Source organism: Haliotis cracherodii, unplaced genomic scaffold, assembly GCF_022045235.1.
Source record: "Haliotis cracherodii isolate W230 unplaced genomic scaffold, xgHalCrac1.p SCAF_2, whole genome shotgun sequence".
Classification (NCBI taxonomy): Eukaryota; Metazoa; Mollusca; class Gastropoda; order Lepetellida; family Haliotidae; genus Haliotis; species Haliotis cracherodii.
Window position 1 is genome coordinate 63,015,998 of NW_027266275.1, and position 21,625 is coordinate 63,037,622.

Genomic DNA, 21,625 nt, shown 5'->3' on the forward strand with positions numbered 1-21,625 from the left:
TTGGACGCCTATTTATATCCTACGCCTATTTATTCAAGAATGATGACACATTTGCAACTGGCACGTTTGAACCTGTGATTCATTTGCTAATTTCGTATCCAGTCGAATACGTTTTATTGCTGTTTCATCTTTATATATAAACGAAAATTTCTTTAAATACAAAATATTATTGAAACCGACTTCACATGTAACTTCAGTTTGTAACATTTCTACTACACTTTGGTCAAAGCCCTGTCGGAAAAGTAAACCACAAAATGGTATGTAACATATAACAACTTGTAATACAGTGGCATGCTTTATTTTCCTGAGACGCCACATAAGAATATATCAATACATCAAATAGTGAACACACCACGTTCATGTTATTTACACTTCACTTTCAGCTATTTCGGCATAACTAACATCTATCCAAATTGAATTATATCGCGAAGCAGGAATGCGAGTACTCAGACTACAAATCAACCCTGAGAGGCTACTAATACAAGGAAAGGTCAAGTTGTCAGCATCTTCATGCCTAATCAACATATCTCGAATGAAATCTCTTTCATTTTAAGCAGTTTAACAAAATCTGGTTTCATTTGTCCTTGAGGCCTGAAACAAAACACACAGATGAACATGTTTATCCAGAACCAGTTGTTTTGTTGGCATAAGCATGGAGTATTTTCTCCACACAGCAATAGCCATGTTTCATACTTTCATACTGGCGACACATAAAGCACCATAAAGTCCAATCCCAGTCTTTCAAGTCATTTAAAACAATAATATGATCAGACTAAACACCAGAAAGTTACTGGTTTACTTTTTCGATGCAATATCCACGTTGATAATGTACAAACAAACACTTTCTCAAAAATATTTTAGAAGGAACTTTACCGTTCACATATATTGAAACTACCCAGCTCTTCAAGAATCTTTATCCTTATCAACATTGTTCAATGTGTTTCGATAATTGAACAAAACACAAAACTAGTTCAATCAGAACATTTCCCCGTCGTAGTTCTGCTTACAATACCGGTTCCTTCATGTTCCAGAACGGATATTCACGACAATGTGTAACATGAATTCGTTATATAAGTGATAAAAATGCACGTATCTGACGTTATATGTATTGTACATCAGTTCTTCAGTTCTTCTTTCATCATCACGAATTTAACATGTTCAGTGATATAGATGATGACTCTATGTCTTTTGGGATGCCGTCACTTAGAGGGTCTCCGGTCTGGCTGTGCCTTTCACTGACATCAAAGTGGTCTTGGCTCTCTAGACAAAGCGATCATAGTTCGTGACGTGATCAGCTGTGAATACCATGAAAGTCCCATTGGATTCCTAACTCGAATGAAGAGTGTGCTTTATGATTAGTTTTGTATGTCTGTCTGGACAAAGAAGTAACTTTAAACAGTTCGGTGAACCCTGTAGAGCATCAATATCAAGATGAGAGGTACATGTTAGAAAATTTAATTTTGTGTTCAATTTGAGATTTTTTAATTCAATGTTGTATGAAATAAAATGATTTGATCGCTTGAAATGGCTTGAACATTTCTGTCCCAAAGTGACCGCTTTTCAAAGTAAATCACATTCGCGCTGGATATTCACATTGATGCAACGACACGACGACGTACAAGGTAGGTCCATTTCGTAACGCACAATTGAACAACAAAGTCATTAACAACTTTTTGTAAGGTACAAGACACTTGTATGATCGTAGAGATTTCCGTTGTGCCAGCAATCTCTGCCATCCTTGAGGGTAAGAAGGCCGCGAGCAGCTGTAACGTCACCCGTGGTGTACGCGATGTCACCGACGTTGTTGCCAAGTTTCCAGCGACGTGCACCGGGACGGTACGTAATTTTATGCTTCCAGCAGGGACAAGAATGCACAAGAGTCCTCAGATCCGCCTGCAAGATAAAACGAACGGAGTTATATTTCGTGTGGTTACCCACGTATTTGAAGGCTCTTTTCCAATAAATGTTCTTCGACTGGGGCATGTGTAGTGTGTCTGTATTCCGATAATATAATAAAACAATCATTCTTTTTACAACAGTACCTCGAGATCTACACAAACGCCTGAGGTATGGGTATGAGAGAAAAGTGAAAAGTGCGCGAACCATATATATAAGGATATGCCGTGCTTTAAGATAGTCAGGCGACTCATGACCGTTTTTATAAGGATAGAAAGCAACAGTTCTTCTCGCAACTGTACATTCATATTCCGACCTGCATTTGTCCTCTATCAAAATATAATGATTCAATCTATAGTATTCGCTAAATACGATAGGGGCGGTCGGGTAGCCTGGTGGTTAAAGCGTTCGCTCGTCACGCCGAAGACCCGAGTTCCATTCCCGACATGGGTACAATGTGTGAAGCCCATTTCTGGTGTCCCCCGCCGTGATATTGCAGGAATATTGCCAAAAGCGGCGTAAAACCATACTCACTCACTCACTCACTAAATACAATGATTCAATCTATAATATTCTCCCAATATAACGATTTAATCTGTAGTGTTCCCCAAATACAATGATTCAATTCATAGTATTATCCATTATATATAATGATTCAATCTATTCTACATATATCATGATCCAGTCTACGGTATTCTCAAAATATAATGAAGCAATTTAAAGTATTATCCATGTGTGACGATTCATGTCATATTATTCTCCACATCCATACCAGATGGCGTAATTTATTACTTGCCCGTGAAGAGATCACCCGTTTGATAAACATACAGCTGTATTACACATTGTGTAATACCAAAACGCGTGTTAATGTACTGCGGGAACAAGTTTCACGAACAGATATTGAAAACTCTCAACATCCCTGGGCTTATTCAACGACATTACGTATACAGATGATAGATCGCTGAAAGGAGATTATGCACACACGATGACCCCAACAAACCTGTTGCTAGGCATTGTTTTGCCGATGGATCTTGCAACAAAATTTCACAAATAACGTCATCGGGTATTGTGACGTGATTGTAAACTTTGTGGTGCAGGACCCCGTTCCACAAGGCGATCGTAGGGCCACGACACTTGTACATGTACGTCTAGGTATATGGGACTTATTGATAACCTTAGCGTTACGATAACTTTCTGGAAAGGAACCCTGAATTCCTAAGGTGGGCCGTTGCATGGTATTAAATTTATACGTGTCAACTTTTGACGTGTTGGAAGTATTGTTTTGTTACACTTAATTGGATTATTCTGTGAGTCGCGTAGATGTCTGCCTATATTCACATATGACATGGAAATTCTAAAAAAAAGTTTTAAACGGCAAGTAACAAATAATATCAACCTCGCCACCGTGTAATATCAAATTAATGCTCGTCAGATACCAGAACTATTCACTCGTTTCATAAAATTGGTATTACACGGGAGCTCGTTTAGTATTCTATATTTACAGTATTCTCCAAGTACAAATTTTCAATATACAATATGTCAAGATATAATGATTCAATTGACAGTATTCTCCGTATAGTTGTCACCAATTATAATTTTCAATTTATAGCATTCTCCTGATATATTCTATATTATTCTCATTGTATAAAGATTGCATTTATAATAATCTCAAGATATTATGTTGCAATCTGTAGTATGCTCCACATGTCAGGAAATTCTTTGGACAAAGCAATAATAACTTGATATCACCCTTCAGTCGAATATTTCATGTTTATCAACGGTAATAAGCTCGACAAGAACCCGTTTGAAGAACTGCGGCTCGTGATGTTATGATATGTTGTTTTGTCCTCCTCCACAACGCAATGGATGGTTACAGCGCAGAGCAATCAACGAAGAACGGTGTGCGTGTTTGTGTATTTCATAGCTGATGCAAAAGCAGCGCCATTTATTCTTTTCGTTCCTGAAATATTAGCCATCAGGCTGGTTTCAGCTGTAGGTATAGTGCATAAACTCATACATGACGGCTGAAGATGAACGCTGTTGCTGTTATACCGTCTGCACGTAGAGCATAAACGGTGCCCCGCTAAATCTAGACAGTTCATTGTGTGTAATTGCATGGGCTGGCGAGCAAATTAGCTACGTGACACGTCTTGAAAAATCAACGATTTCTCTCGGACATCGTAATCCCTTTAGGGACCCATGACTGGTTGTCCTAGGCCGTGGGTGAAATGAAAACCCGTCTAGCAATCAAACGAATTCGATGATTGTTTTCCCAATGAGTAAACTTGTGGTCGGAAGTGCACTGTTTGAGTAAAACAACTCATGTTCGATTTTTGCTCGACTTAAAAGTATATGTTTAATTGGATTGGTTCACGATCAAACTTTAACTGAGTTAGAGACGCCGCTCAGGAGAATATGGCGGTTTAAGGTCTCCCTGGTGAGCAGTTATTCCACTATGGACGAGTTTTGACAGCGGGTGGGATAGAGGATTATAACAAGGCGACGTTACGCACACTGTAATCACATCAAAAGTTTCTCACATTTTAAATTTAGCGCAGTCGACTCCAGTACATAACAGGTTCCTCATAGAGCCAGTGCAAAACTTTAATCTCTTGGCTAGCCAAAGAGGCTGAACATATAGGCAGCGAATGAATGAAATCAAGTTTTTTGTTGGCACCAATACCTATCACCTATTCAACATGGGAAAAGACTGTGGGATGGCACAACCAATCGTTTTATCTGGACGCTCGTGTATTCTCCATGTTGTGGGTGAGTGAGTTGATTTTAACGCCACTTGGAACAAAATTGCAATCATGTCACGGTGCGTCGTTTTGATATGAGAGATAGTGTCAGAGACGGCAAAAGGTACTGAGGTAAAGGGTTTTATCATTGTTATTATATTATATAAATTATATACGGTAATGGTGTTGACAGACCAATGTGAATACAATTGGGTATGAATCCGAGTTTTCTGAAAAGGGACGCAATTCTGCACTGCAATTACGCAGTGACATATAAAACGATTTGCTTCAAGTCGCTCCAGCTACGGGTTATTTCTGGAGAAAAGCCCTAAAGCTACTTCCTATATGCGGGTCTTACATTTTAACCACTATGGTGTAACCAATGGGCAGGGGTCCGTGCATATGCTGCTGAGAAAGATATTACTTAAATCTAGGATTTGACCACACGAGATGGCAACCAAGACGGACGCCTTACAATGCTGACCCAACTGATGTAACGAGCAGTGTCGTTGAAGAGATACCCGTCCGGGTGTATGATCTGTTTATGGACATACATGTATTTGTTAATATGACACAGAACTTTCGAAATTTCTCTTCTATCGCATTTTAAGGATGAACAAAGGAGTTAACATGTTTTGTCAATACTAACATCTTCACGCATGCTTGTGGGTTTTTTTAACAATGTACATGCACTTACCCTAAAACTGTCGTTCATGAAGCCGTAGATGACTGGGTTGACAAAGCTGTTCGCCATGGCCAGCCAGTGGCAGGCGTAGTAGAGAGCGTTTTTATCCGCCTCCCGCATCAGTTCCGGTATGAAGGACTCCAGCAGGAAGAACGTGTGTAGAGGCAGCCAGCACAGTCCGAACAACACGACGATGATCACCAACATTTTTACGATCTGAAGAAGATTGTGAGTGTGTGAGTTGGGTTTATCGCCGCTTTTAACACTATTCCAGGTATATCAATGTATCTGAGCTTCATGTGGGAGGCGAGACCGAAGTGATGAAGGTCTCAGACGTTTACCACGAGTACGGGTATGGTGCTGAAAAACCTAGACACTTAAAAAGGGGCTAACCGGGATTCGAACCCATTGGTTGTACGTGCGTTTCATTTTCCCCCGAGGTCATCTGTGTTGTACGTGCGTTCCATGTGCCCTGTAACAATGGGTGTTGTACGTGCGTTTCATGTGCCCTATAACTATGTGTGTTGTATGTGTGTTTCACGTGCCCTGAAAAAATGTGTGTTGTACGTGCGTTTTCGTGTGCTCTGAAACAATGTGTGTTGTCCGTGTACCTCATGTGCCCTATAACAATTGGGGTTGTACAGACGTTTCATCAACAAGGATCTAGCTGTGTTTTAAGATAGAGGACGTTATGACAGTACATCATCGGGTGCCCGTGAAGATCCGGGTTAGAATAGATATTCAAGAACCAATGCTTGCCGTAAAAGGCGCAATGCTTGTCGTAAGAGGCGACTAACAGGATCGGGTGGTCAGGCTCGCTGACTTGGTTAATGCATGTCACTGTATCTCAGTTGCGTGGATCGACGCTCATGATGTCAATCACGGGATTGTCTGATCCAGACTCGATTTTTTACAGACCGCCGTCATGTAGCTGGAATATTGCTGAATGCGGCGTTATACAACAAACAAACAAACAATTATCATCGGGACACACGTACTTTCGTTCTTGCATATATCAATGTCGCCTCTCAATGTTTCCCTTGGTCAGTACCGCCATGCACTGTCTATCAATTTTACTGAGACATCTCAGACACGCAGTAACATATTCCCTCTTATTTCGCTGAAACACCTGAACCTTGACATACTCACTGGCCTGACCTCTTTCTCGATCGCTGAGTAATCAATTTTTTGGACATCACTTCCACTCACGCCACAATGTAATCCAACTTGCACAGTTCGGTCATATTAATCATTTCTGGTATAAACAAATATCTTGTATAACAGCAGCTGAGCACCTGTCGATTGTTATTATGTTACTTAACAATTAAAATTAATTGAAATTCTCCGATTGTATGTAATCTGCATATTTATGAAGGAAAATGTGTCCAAATATAATAACCTTACATTTTGTGCCTACGTCTTCTTTGTCTAGCCTTGTTCAGTTCACTGCTAATGTATTCAGTCCTATTACAAATTTATAAAATATAATTACATGTACGTCTGGGCTCATCAACCGTGCATAAGCACGATCGAGGCAGAAAAATAGTTTATTTGTTTTACCGTGTTATGTTTTTACTACACGCCGTGTGATGTCTGATTCGATTTTCTGTTTTTCATGAATATTATATGAATTAAATATCAACCGAACGACGTGTCCATTCCCTCTATCTATGAGTTTAGTATGCCGGGACCATACTTTACAACTCGGTTGGAAACCCCATTGTATTACGAACCGTGTCATGTTTAAAAGTGTCATATTTATAATAGCATGTATATTGTCGGCTTCATTACTCAGTGCCACGAGACAGTATTTTACTAATCGGCATCATGGCAACTTCTTCGAAACCACACGAAACAATACTTCATAGCATAAGTTCCCTAACGTCATTTATATTCAGCCTTCGGTACAGAGTAACACCGAATGGCCTAATGGCCTTAATATGTTAACACATTTGATTATTATGTCGTCATACAATAGAGTTACAATGGGAATTGACTCGTGAAGATCCGGGGTAGAACAGGTCTTCAGCAACGCAGTCGTAAAAGGCGACCGGAATCGAGTGGTCAGGCTCGCTGACTTGATTGATGCATGCCATCGTACCCCAATTGCGTGGATAGATGTTCATGATGTCAATCACTGGATTCTCTGGTCCAGAATCGATTATTTACAGACCGCCGTCATATAGCTGGAATATTGCTGAGTGCCGCGTTAAACAACAAACAAACAATGGGAATTGTTCAATGTCCTTATCAAACACCTGATAAATCCATAGTTATGATAGAATTTCACTACAGCTCTACAGCTTGTATCTGAGATATAATATCTTAATCCTGTATCGTGACTTTCTTTTATTTGCAATATCAACCGCATCTGAATATTATAACACAGCAACGACATCCATGTTGACATATTTTATGTTTTACTCACCTTTCGTTTGGACTTCAGCTGTTGAGCATCCCTCATTTCATCAGTGTGTCCTGGCAAATGGCGTCTCCATAAAATTCTCCCAACCATAGAATACGTAACTGTCAATATTGTTAACGGAAGGAAATACGTAAGAAACATTATAAACAAGGTGTAGGATTTCATCCACGCTTCTTTCGGGTCTGGCCACTCCTCCTTACAATGCGTTGAGCCGTCAGCATCTTCATATGTTCGTCCAACAATAATTTGAACAATGTTTAAGGCAATGGCTATGAACCATATTAAAATTATCACATATTTGGATCTTGATGTCGTCAGTCGTTTCTTCAGAGGGTATGTAATAGCGAAGAAGCGATCTACTCCAACCGCCATGTTCGTGGACACGCTAGCAGTTACTGCCATCTGTTGAAGGAAGGACACAATGGGGCACATGGGAGCAGAAAATATCCATTTTTCCAAAATTTGATACGTAAATGTGAATGGAATACATATGATGGCCATGATCAGGTCGGCCACAGCAAGGTTTATCAAGAATGGTCTCAGTTCTGTTCGCGATCGATGTCCTTTCACGAAGATGACGATGGCTAGCGTATTGCCTATTACAGCAGCTACACTTGTGATGGTATATAGCATGATCAGCGTGACTCGAGATCCCATATCAAGTGTCATATCAACAGTAGAATTCATTGCAACCGTAGTCAAACCCAAGTTGCTTGTGCCGTTATAAAATAAACCTATGGATGTATTCAAAGATATTGCTGTTGATGAAGCCATTCTGTGAACATCTGGAGGATTTGGCTGGGCTGTATGTCCTGGGTCCATATATGCTGGTTCTGATTCAAAGTATGTCGACAAATTCATAATTCTTTGCAATCCAAGATCAACTCATTCCAATCGATGTAAGGTCCGTTTCCTCTGATCCAGTCTGCAAAGATAAGGGATAAAGTTATCAGCAGGGACCACTTAACGGATCAAAAGATTACCACTATCAATACTATGTCTCTTACTGGCATGGCTGAACCAAATTCTAGGTATTCGTCTTTCTCAAACCACATTAATAATCACATCATAAAGATGACGGTTTTTTTGCGTCAAAGAGCATTTATTCAACACTTTTTCGTTTCCAACTAACATCTTACAAATGTTATTTATACTTAAGTGTATAACTCTTTATCAAATAAATCGACACTCTAACCTGCGTCATATCGGATTTTCATTGGGTACTCTTCTTATTATCAATATTTATTACAACCAATGACAATATCACCTTTATTAATATTATTCCCCAATTGTCCCTCCCGATTATATCGCATTAATGTGCTTTAATTCTCGTATTCAAGCATTTACGTATCACAAAAGCAACATTCGGGGTTGTTTTACATCGTACAAAAGGGATGGCACGCATGTTCCCAGGGTCATTACCTGTAACGAAATATATGATTAGGCGTATCGCCAACACCTGGTTTCATCTCTTTAATTAAGGTTACTAATGCTACATTGATTGCCAGTAAAGCTTTCAGGGTTTGTTTTTGTCTGGATGCATTTGTGAAGCAGTCTGTTCAGGTATTTTTGACATATTTATTTATAGATATTGACCTCAATATTATTTTGCATATTTGAAAATAATAACATCTGTGCATGCGCTAATTTACACAGTGTGTACACCTCATGTTACATTTATACATAAACAACACTGAAATATATTCTTATTTACGCATGTAGACGTTCTCGCAGTAATCACCCGAAAGGCTTGGTCAGGAGCAGGCAATCCAGGGATTGACATCATGCGCATCCATCTACCTAACTAGTTTTCGATGACCACCCAATCTCCTTAGTCCAGTCTTACGCTTAAGCATGGGATGCTGAAGACCAATTCGAACCCGGATCTTCACGCGAGGAGCCTTGTGAAGAGATACGGACCAGAATAAAGCTTTTGGTAAAAACATAATTTGAGATGTGTTGGAAAAGACTTACTAAAATCCTACTATTTTCAGTTTAGTCACAATCATGAGTTCGAACATATGAAAGGTATTTTTGGCGTCCGTTTGGCTTGCCAAAGCTTGGCAACTCGTTTCTTGTTGCTTTGTATCAGTTAACGTTAAGTTTGTTATCAATTAATTGACCTCTTGTACACAATAGAAATATTTACATGTACATTACTGACACAAAAATGAAAGTTGAAATGATGATATTATTAATTAACAATGGTAGCTAAAAGGTGAACAGCCAACTTTATTGTTTTGTCCTAGACTCGGTGGTTGTGTTGTGATAACAGGTTCGTCTACTCTTACCCTAGTCCTGCACCATGACCGTGGAATATCTCTATGTTATGAAAAAAATAATCTAGAAACGCATACAAAATCAAGTCTAGCCCTCTGAAATCAGCATAGGGATTTTTTTTATATCTTTAGAGTCAAGAAGGATATTGTGTAATATAAGATTTCAGAGACCAAATGTTAGTCTACTGTTACCCTCCCACGAGTATTTATGACTTTGCACTCTACGTACTTTTAGGCATAGGCTACTCATTCAGAAACAAAACCACTCGAGTCTGATAATACTTAAGGTTCATGCAACTAATCAGCCGTCGAGAGATACAGCCATGCCGTGCCTCTGCCCAGCGCTTCAGCACATTCTTGACGTGTAAACCAATATCCGTCCAGTCATGTAAATAAACGCCCACTAATATCAGTGCTGAGGAACGGGAGATTCGAACTCAGTTCTAAGTAGCCACGAGGCATCAATCATTCCCTTTTATTGTCAAGTTAATTCACTTAGTGATGGAGCAAAACGTCGATAGGCGCAGGCTACAACAATAGATAGGGTTTGATCTAATCTAACATTTGTTTGCCACATTATTTTCAATAGCCTCTTTGTAACGCTCAATATGTCAGGCTTGTAGGTTGTAGCTAATTTTCTGGTCTCAAGATGCCACTGGCGGCAATTTATTATTCAATTGTACAATCTGAGGCGTTGTTGTCGCGGTCCATGCAGTCAAGAGATGATGATGAGAGAAGGGTTCCATGTTCGGTAAAGAGTTTCCATAAGGTTCAAGATGACACAACGTGACACTGAGACAAATACATCTCAAACACTGAATCTGTATAACATTGGGATACTCACAGGACATGCGTCTGTGGTGTTTCTCAGACTAATGCAAATACAACCTCTTATTTTGACCATTTATGTTGAATCAAGCCAACGCCAGTGACGTGATAGACGTCAACTGTAAGTGGCTCCTTGAATAGAAGAGCCCTAGTTGCAATTCCCTATCACGACAAATTAATTTCCTCTTGCAAACAGAAAAGGGTCAGAATGTGTTGGAGATGAAATCCTCTGATTGAGTCGCTAACTCAATTTTTGATCCATTGATTTTCGTTTAATGGCACCAGGAACTCTGTAAGTGACCCGTTAGACATTGGAGGAGCATAATATATATGAACTCTAACATGATTGAAAAGGTTTGAAGATGAAAATGCTGACTTTGATAGTAATGGATTATCACCAAGAGTGAAACTGTCATTTAATTTGAATTAAACTTAAACATGAGAGTAGATGAGTACATCTCTTATCCATGTTAATGGTAATAACGCCGCTCGTGTTAGTGGTTTAAGACAATATATTTGTATCAAGGACTATTCATTTGTGAAACTAAAGTAGAGAGTTGTTCATGCATGATACATGCATAGACAAAGCGTAAACAGAAATATCATGATCATATTTTTTTCTGATGGAAACTACAAAGTTTGGATAGCACTTGATCATTTTTTGAAAGCGAACCAAACTGGAACAAACATTACTATTAAAACAAATACATAACATTGTCAAGATTTATTCAGCTATTACTACACAGATGAAAAGATACGTGTCTAAAACAATTAAATCATTTACGTCATATCATGCTTAACTAATTGCTAATGGTATATATTGAATACATTAAACAATGAGATCACCTGGTTATCAATCAGCTGTTGGAACTTATTGCAGCCACAACAGATAATACATAAGAGAATAATTTACTCAAGCAGTAAACAATTGTTACTTGCAAATGATCCAATCAAAGTAGTTATTCAAAATATGAGGATGTCTCAGCCATCAGCAGGACACTTCCAGTGTAATAGAAAACAATTTGACAACTTAGATGAGATGCTGTCTTATAATCACAACTCCAATCTTCGCACGTTTAGAACTTTTTATCAAGTGATAAAATTTGAACTTTGTCAAATCCATAATCATTATGTGAAATAACCCTTGACACATATGCAGTTGAATGTTCTTGATTTGTTCTCGTTAGCGTCGTACTGGAAACGTTTTTCTCATCATCTCGATTTTCTGAAGGAAACAGTCTCCACGTATTATTGATGGTTCTTATTTGAATCTCACACGTTCTATTTCAGCATAGTTACTTCCTGATGAGTACTCATCACGCTATCATCAAATCTGTCTGTCGAGAAAATACACGACCAACGCGGGGTCTAATGATGTCTTCATCAATTGGAAAATGACAGAGCCTTTGTAAACATCCCATGCAAATGTGGGGGTTATAGGGTGTAGTTGCGCAGGTGCTGCACGGGACATACATGTACATTGCAATTGGCCAAGCTTAACCATTGTCAATAAATGTATAACATGACATGGTGAACATTCCTTACTGTCAGATATACATGGATATGTACACCATGTTTATATATAAGTCAGTAAAGGAATAATGATTTACAACGTAGGCAGCAACATTACACTTGTATCTTGGCGAACCTGTCCTTAATCGAATAATTACCAGGAAACCCAGTAGCTGTTAGCATGGAGAACGATACATGCGCGGAATGATGATACCACACAGTTACTTGACATAAACGTTTCGTCTTGTAAAATCGATTCAGCACATAACCTTTGGATGAATTATTGGAATTTTTAACGTAACTTTAGAAATAACCTTTGATATTGTCTTCCCTGCCTATTTTATTTGAATCACTAAATAATTTACGATTATTCCCAGTGGATACTAAATATGAAATGATTGCATGTTCAGGTATAAAAACATGGGTTGACATGATCCAGTGATCAATGTGTGTGTAAATCACTGTCGTGGGACAGGTGTTTCAATGTAAACCTCTTTGTATACTGTAACTACGAACCACTTCAAAGATGTTTCTAATTGTATATGAAAACACTTTATATATGGCATGATAATAGATCTACCTGCATAAACTGTTCACACATGTTTGTGTGCTTCGGATCGAATTAATTAAGGTTCAAGAAGAGATACGAGTATGGATCGATGTAATCATTGTTTAACGTTACAGCATTTTTGGATATACCACGAAGTGTTGAGAATTCCTTGTGTGGACGCGGAAATTATTAAATTTCCACATGTTTTACATTTGGAGTAGGTCACTGCTAGCAATGGTATATATGATCAGCTCCTGCCAGTGCTACTGTCTGACGTAAGGTTGTACCAGGCATTCGTCGCCAACGTGAGGAAAATCGATCGGTACCTCCACACACACACCCACACACACCCCACAACACCCCCCCCCCCCCCACCCCACAACACCCCCCCCCCACACACACACACACACACCACCCCCACCACAACCCTTTTAGTGATATTAGAATAGACACTCTTGAACAGCTGCACAGACATCCATGATACATCTTGTATTCATATATCAGAACGTTATTACGTTCATTTTCATGATTATACGCCAATGCTAAATAATTTCTTCATGTGACGGAACATAACACGTACCTTTACATACACACACACACACACACACACACACACACACACACACACACACACACACACACAAACACACAAACACACGTACGCATGCATGCATGCATGCTTACATACATGCTAAATATATCTTGCTATGAATTCATGCCATGAATAAGGTAAGGGTTTTGTCGCTTTCACATATTCATATATAGGACGCCACATCCACCTTTTCATACGCCAGTTCTAAATATAATCTGTTTGATAGGCATTTCTTTGAAGTTGACGGATGACAAAGTAGATTCAATATATGGATAGCGATTTCATAATTATATAAAAAGGTTGCTTACCATACATTGTTACTACTTGGTAAATGTTATGTTCCTATATCGTAACAACACATCTCCATTTTCATACGTCTATGCTAAATACCATCTTGCTATATCAGAACATCAACACGTACCTTTCCATACGTCTATGCTGACATATGTTTGAAAGTCTGTATTTGAATTGCTGCTCTACACCTCCGACAACAATTACTGCGGCTTATCCAGACCAACGTTCTATTGCCTCTACTCTCACTGCCAAAGCACAGGCGACTTCGACAAAGGCCTCTTTTTACAAGTCACTGAATGCATCACTGAACCGACTGAAAGGATGATAGGATGCAGGTGTTGAGAGGTCACGGCAGGTTAAGTTATATGTTAAAATAGGCTGGGTTTCCTTCATGAAACGATCATGATCCATGAATAACCAGTTCGATGGACACACGGTGGGAGGTCAGCCGGACATGTTTAGTGTTATTTGCTTTGCGATGTGAAGCTAATAAAGCATTGGCAATAATGTATCAGCACGCCATATAAAGAAAATAGAATATAATCGATGTCAGTGGATGAGTTATACGGCGGCTAATAATGAAATAGATTTCTAAACAATAATATGTAATATTGCTGGCAGACATATGGAGTTGATTACCTTGTTTCTTATTGCAGGGGAACTGCAGGGCGACCACGACTGATGCATGTGTTACGCATACAGAACGATACATGTGCAGCTGATCAACATCCCGATCCTATGTATATAATGTATGTATGAACAATGTTTCAGTGTGAACGGGCGGCGAATATTTTGAAATGGAGACCTCAACTTAACATGTACATATTGGGTACTACTCAACACTATGAATGTTTTCAACTTTCTTCCGAAGGATAGCCTCGCCGTTACAGTGTTCACATGACAGGCCGAATAACCGAGTTCTATTCCCTAAATGTATTTATTATTTGAGGTTCATCCCAGCCTGATCTACCAGGCTTTCACATTGCAGGAATATTGCTAAACGCGGCATAAAATAGTGTATCGTTACGTTTCTTACTCACTCACCCATTCAATATACATATATTACATCTTCTGTTGGTATGTTATTGGCTGTCTAACACAACACTCAGCAATATTCCAGCTACATGACGGCGGTCTGCAAAATAATCGATTCTGGACCAGATAATCTAGTGATTGACATCATGAGCATCGATCTACACAATAGGGACACGATCCGATGGCATGTATCAACCAAGCCAGCGAGCCTGGCCACCCGATCCAGTTCGCAATCTCTTACGACAAGCATGGGTTGCTGAATTCTAACCCATAACTTATCGGGGGTAATAAAAGTCGACGTTTATGTCTAAGAATTTTTTATCTGAAAGATAAACTGAAAATGTTGCTTCATTTGACTAATTTTCTTAATATGACCACAGTATCTACTTTAACAAATCGTCAGAGCCTATGACCTGTAGGGAATACGTTGAATAATGTTCACAGTCGTTATACAATGTACATTCACCGTCAGCTCTCTGCTACTTTGTACGTTCAGTGGTACTCACCGGCCCGTGTTGCTTGTCTTCACGATGAAGAGAGTGCAGTGTGTTAACTAGTACAGAGAGTGTTATGTAGATGATGTAGATGGTTCTCAGCTAGTGGTTATAGCTGTCTTAGATCGACAAGATATAGCCCACAGCTATACATAAACAGAGTCGCTTTCTCCTGTCACGGTACCTGATGAATGTCTGACAGCCCTGCTTTCTATTCTTATTTTAAGTAGAATCCCAGTGTCCTGGATTGACGATGGGCATATTTTTGGACAGAAACGCTGGATGGATGGATTTGTTTTATGATGAACATGATCACGATGCAGATATTGGTTGGTTTGATGTCCCAGTTCCACAACACATGTATGTTTAGTCCATTGTTAACATGTATGTTTTAAAATTGGCAAGATAAATATCAGAGAGTGGTCAGGTGCACGTATAGATCTACAACGGGCTTTGTATGCAACTATCGCAAAGACTTCAATATAGCTATAACACCTTGACGCAATATGCACTCACAAAGTCTGTAAACAAATAATGGATTTAATCAAGTTTAAAAAATATGTTATGATTTTGGTGTTCTTTAGATTGATACAATAGCACTATCTGTACATCTGTATGTATAAATATATATGGTTCAAAACAAAACCGCCTTGTCTACTTACCGTTGATAACATCGCTGGAGCTATTCATACATGTGTATAATAACATCTTTCACTTGTTATAAACATCTGCAAGCATCTTCACCATTGTGTAGTCTACGCTCATGCTTCGTGATTAATTTAATCAGATACACTTTGAGTTCATTCAAATGATTGGCGATGAAGACTAACTACAGTTTCGTACGTCGTCCTTTCAAGTTTTGGTTTCATGGTTTTATACTAGCCTGCCAAATTTACTCGTAACCAATATCGTAAAGAACTGGCGTTTTGATAGGGGGAGAATGCACAACTGTTGGATATGTGAAAAGAACGTACGTTATCCCTACATGTAGCCTACCCTCCATCACTCACATGCCGAGCTTGTAGAATTGCTTACAAATTCTCATCGGTCACGAATACAAGAAGTAGAAAGATGGCATCAGTCCTTTCTCGCCGCTGGCGAGGATGATATCCTGATAAACCCAGGGCGGAAGCACAAATGTGAAATCTGTCTTTGGTCTATTTTGAAGTGATTAAACATGGGTTTGTATGTGCAAGTGCACATCATCACTCACGAAACGGGCAAATGCAGTTCCATGTTAATCATGCACAGACACATGTACAGGAAGTGGTACTTCTGTTCCACGTGTCCAACTATAACATGCATCTTGATGTAATCACATGAATTACTGTACTACATGCAATCGTAGAAATGCCCTAAAACAATATAAAGAAAGAGAGTTTCCTGTAAGTGGTAATTATATTGTATAGTTGATGAAATATACCTACTGAAATGGAATCGAAAATGAGCATACACATGAAGGCGTACAAACAACCCCTGTTTGTGCCACCTTGATTGACAGAGACCATTGGACTATGTTTAGTTTCTCTTGTTGACTCTGAGCTAATAACATCCCCAGCTGATAAGATTTCTCCTGGAATAAAAGGGAAAATGGAAAATGAAAGCTGGTAACCTCAAACGTCCTCTGCAATCCACAAGACATCTTTGCTGATGACAAAAGGAAACAAATTAAGTTCTTCATGATGTATCTAAGAAAGGATGTGCTTACTTTGTAACAATTGCTTTTCTTAAACGAAATACGTTACATCAATTAACGTTGGCTAAGCCGTCGTTTCCATTTGTTTGGCGATGTTTATCTGAACAGAAATAAGGTCCTGTTTTCTTCCCTGCGACAAACGAATCAATTGTAGGCATTTGATTGAGCGTCTTTTTCTCGTCCTCTTATACAGTCATACAAGTTGGGGCAGGCCATATTGACATGAAATTACACACAGTCACAGAGTAGAGGTGCTTAGTTGTAAACAGAATAATAAAAGGCATGTTTATAAAGCATTTACTCATAGATAGTTCATCAATATTTGCAATTTATCTTTTGGTTCACGACTGTGGCGTTTAACAACCGTTACCAGTACTTGTGTTGCATGGAGCAAAGTGAGTGAATTATACACAACCAAATACACATTAATTATGGATCACATACGCATGATAACAATCGATTGTACGGAATGCGGACATGGTGTTAACATAGGGGATGGTGCTCTTTTATTTGCTACTGTTAAAAGTCGGCAGCGTACTTCAAGAGGGAAAGAGAGAGTCCCGAAGATCAGGAAGACTTTCAACTGCCACCACAAAGGAAAAATGGCAATAAAATACTTGATATTATTGTGGATGATCGACGATTCACCACATGTCACATGGCCAATACAGTAGACATTTTTCATGAGCGGGTTCATAATATTCTAAGGATTAAACTTGGCATGGCAAAGGTTTCAGCACGCTGGGTTCGAAGACTTCTGACTCCTGATGAGAAACGCCCAAGGTTCATCATTTACGTCAGTTTGAAGTAGACCCAGCTGATATTTGTTGTGCGATTAGTAACCATGGATGAATCGTTGGTTCACCACTATCAGTCCGGGACTAAAGAACAGTTAATAAGGCTGTTGTCGCAGTGACTGCAATGCATGACTGTGCCTTTGGACGTATTACCCGTCCTCGGTATTCATCAGATTTGCACCTTCAGTTTTATCTGATAAAGACTTCATTTCTGCTGTGTTGGACTGTGTTGGACTTATCACCAGGAGGAATCCCTCTAGACCAGTGGGATGCGGGCACTCTTGCATCGTTGGCAGAAGTGCAGTGTGTTGTACAATAATTAGCAACTCCACGAACACAGTCCATCATAGTAAGGATCAGAATCTTTCAGCCATCCTTCGTATATCACTTTCAGTTTGGGTATTTCAACACTGATAACGTTGGTATGTTAGAATGTCGATAAATATGTGTTTTCAGAATACTGCATAACATCCCCAAATTTGAAAGCACGTAATGTCTATCTCCTAACTGTGCTACTGATCCCTGGTGACCAAAACATGCTTCATAATTGATCCTGCCTCTTCTCTGAGACTATTGCTGTTATATGAATTAACTTTTCTCTGTTGATGAAAGGGGCAAGTGTTGCTGAGTCATACGTCCCTTAGACGTGCATGGATCTTTTGAATGTTGGTTTAAATTCATGCCATGTCTGTTTGAGGTGGATGTTCATCGACGAGACAAAATGTCTTTCATCTGCATCCCTTGCGTCACTTTGTGAAGTGAATTCGTATTGGGTTCAACTTTCTACACCTAAAACGTTCTACACATGAATCGTTCTACATTACACATGAACGTGTGAAGCATACACTATCTATATCAGCCAATCCTTTACAAATAAAGACAAGCAAAATAGTTTCGTCCATTTATCGTCCAATTTGCCTATCCAACATGCTTAAGTCGTTATCTTCGTTTCGATTACCTTAAAGCGACATGATAAAGTCACTTATTGGCAAATTTACCCCAACATGTAGATGAGAATTGCAAACACAGCTAAATAAAGGTCACGAAAACTATGTTCCGTTGAAACTCCATTATGTGTGTGACATGGTTCAATCGAACACTTACTCTCTGGTTGCTAGACCTAGGGCCACTGTCTGCTAATAGCGGTACCGGCCGTGTCTTCTTACATACCAAATGTCCTTACTTCGGGAATATTCTGTACAGACAGCGTCACTATCTGCTAGGCATGGCATCTGGTTGTGTCGTCTCAAAGACGTTAGCCAATGGGTAAAGGGGACACTATTGAACTATATAGTTCCCCAGCTTCCTTACATTCGGAATGCTGCTTGCCGCCGTGACGTTCAAAATATAAATTCACTCACAAAGCGAGTTCAGTTGGTGCGTTACCCTTTCTGTATATACTTGTAATTCTTCCAAATATACATCTGAAGCCAACTGTCTCATAGACCGCCATTGGTTTGTTCAGCGAAACACGTTGATTAATCAACATTGTGTAAAATCCATCTATAAGTTTAATCGATTCCCTTGTAAATTGAGTCAAAGAGATTAGAGTAAAGGTTATAAATAATTAATGAACCGTTCAAGATAACATCCACTACGTTTGACAACCATATGCCGGAATAACATCCACGAGACATTATACCAGATGCCCTTTTCATATTGATTTCGGATTTCAACACCATTTGTTTTATGCGTACGATGATATTTTTTTGAAGGGGCACAGAAGACGATGCAGTACTAGCACTGTACACTCGATTGAGAGGAACTGAACGTTGGATAGATATACTGAGATATGATATTATGTTTGGGCCATCAATAACTAGAAGTAAGCATTATTAGATACGTGAACATTGGAATAATATTCAGTTAATACTTACATTATCGTAGTTAATTTATCCACAAAGCGATTTACGCATCCTACTGAACATAGATTGTGTGTGTGTGTGGGGGGGGGGGGGGGGGGGGATGGGGGGGGGGGGGGGGGGTATTTATTAAAATAGTATTGATGTAATTCTTGTAGGAGGAATCTGTGAAGAATAGCAAAAGTTTGGTTAATGTCATTCATGTCTTCATCATAATTCATCTTCATCTTAATTCTACGTTACTGAATCTTGTATAACATTGAATCATTATTTTGTAAGGTGTCAGCACTATTCAATGCAGAAAGATAAAATTAAATCAGTCAAGGAAGTATCAAAGCCAGGCCTTGAAGATACATAAAGATCGAATATGTGAGAGAATGTCTTCAATCTGAGCTGAATAGCTCTTAGCGAAAGTTTGACGTCAAAGGAAAGTAAAACACTGTGGCCACAGGGGTTGTCTTCAAAATCAATATTCGAACGTGGAGGTCACATGACAACTGTTTAAAATCAATAGGATCTTCTACACAGAATCTCCACCGGTCATGTGCGACATTAGTGCATCTTCTTTTATGCTGCTGTCAATTCAACATGATTTAATAAAAAAAAGTGAACGCAGAGTACAGTGGCATATATTTCATTTCGTCGACCAGCCGGGGCGGTCGGGTAGCCTAGTGGTTAAAGCGTTCGCTCGTCACGCCGAAGACCCGGGTTCGATTCCCGACATGGGTACAATGTGTGAAGCCCATTTCTGGTGTCCCCCGCCGTGATATTGCTGGAATATTGCTAAAAGCGGCGTAAAGCCAAACTCACTCACTCACTCACTCGTCGACCAGCCATGTCCTGCCATACAGGGTATTTCAGTGAATAATAATTTAACGTCGCATCGGCATTATTTCAGCCATATAGCGACAGGGTAGTAAGACAAAATGTACTTCACTTTGATACGTCATATCGTGTTTCATGTTTCAATGGATAAGGAAAGGAGGAGGTACGTATGGGCCCTTTCTGGTTCAACTGACGTGCCAAATATTGGTATGGAATTTCCATGAAATTATGAGACATGTTCAAATGGCTGACAACTTTTAGTTTTTGTTTGTAAATTGCAAGTTTTGGACTTCCGACATGATCAAATACATACGTGTGGATATAATGGTTTTGAAAAGGTCGATTTTTAAACTTCAAATAAAAAGCTATGACCCAAGATGGTTTTATAACAATAGATTTGTAGTGTTTGATGTACATTTCCTCAGAAAATCAGCTTCGATCAAACACTCGTTCCTGTTCAAATATTATATAACGCGTCCTTCTGAAAACCTTAATAAAATAGCCTTTTTCCTCACTCCAGGCTTGTTTTGTGAGACTTAACATTTTCCCCAAAATACATTTGTTCAAATGAACTAATATGAAAATGTCTGATAAGTTTCTTAAAGATTCAGGAGGCACGGGTGTCACAGTCGTCTAATGCGCCGCGATTCGCTGTGCAGGGTTGCGTCCCTTGGGCACGCCAGAAGCCTATGATTGTGGGTTCGAATCCCGGTTCACCCCGATTATGTTTCTAGGTTTGTCAGCACGATACCCGTGCTCGTGGGTTTCATCGAAGTGGTAAACGTCTGAAACCTGCATCACTTCGGGCTGACACGCCGTGATATAGCTGGAATACTGTTAAAAGCGGCGTTAAACATAACTCACTCACTTCTTAAAGATTCAAACAATTAATTTTGTATGCAAATTGTGTGTGTGGTGAGTGTTACGCGTGGAGCAGGAGATATTTACCCTTCTCATCACCGACTTTCAATGATGTATTCCTATAATTTTCATCACTTTTTTGCAATTTACAAAATTGCGAAAATTACCTTGGAATTCACTGCATCGGCTGGTGCAAATGGAATGCCGAATTAATTACGTAACTACTTTATTTCTCGTTAGAATTACAAGCAAC

At 39.3% G+C, this 21,625-nt stretch overlaps 1 protein-coding gene across 3 annotated transcripts in view; it reads right to left on the reverse strand.

Annotated features, from left to right (window-relative positions):
- Positions 1-316: 316 nt before the first annotated feature.
- The window catches only part of LOC139469392 (substance-K receptor-like), a 76,973-nt gene continuing 55,664 nt past the window's right edge, over positions 317-21,625 (reverse strand). For all 3 annotated transcript variants that reach the window (XM_071251556.1, XM_071251555.1, XM_071251554.1), the window contains exons 2-4: positions 7,751-8,672; positions 5,335-5,538; positions 317-1,893 (exon numbers count right to left, since the gene is read on the reverse strand). In XM_071251556.1, the coding sequence (XP_071107657.1) occupies positions 1,663-1,893; positions 5,335-5,538; positions 7,751-8,608 (1,293 nt within the window). In that variant the 5' untranslated portion in view covers positions 8,609-8,672 and the 3' untranslated portion in view covers positions 317-1,662. The remainder of the gene's footprint in view (positions 1,894-5,334; positions 5,539-7,750; positions 8,673-21,625) is intronic.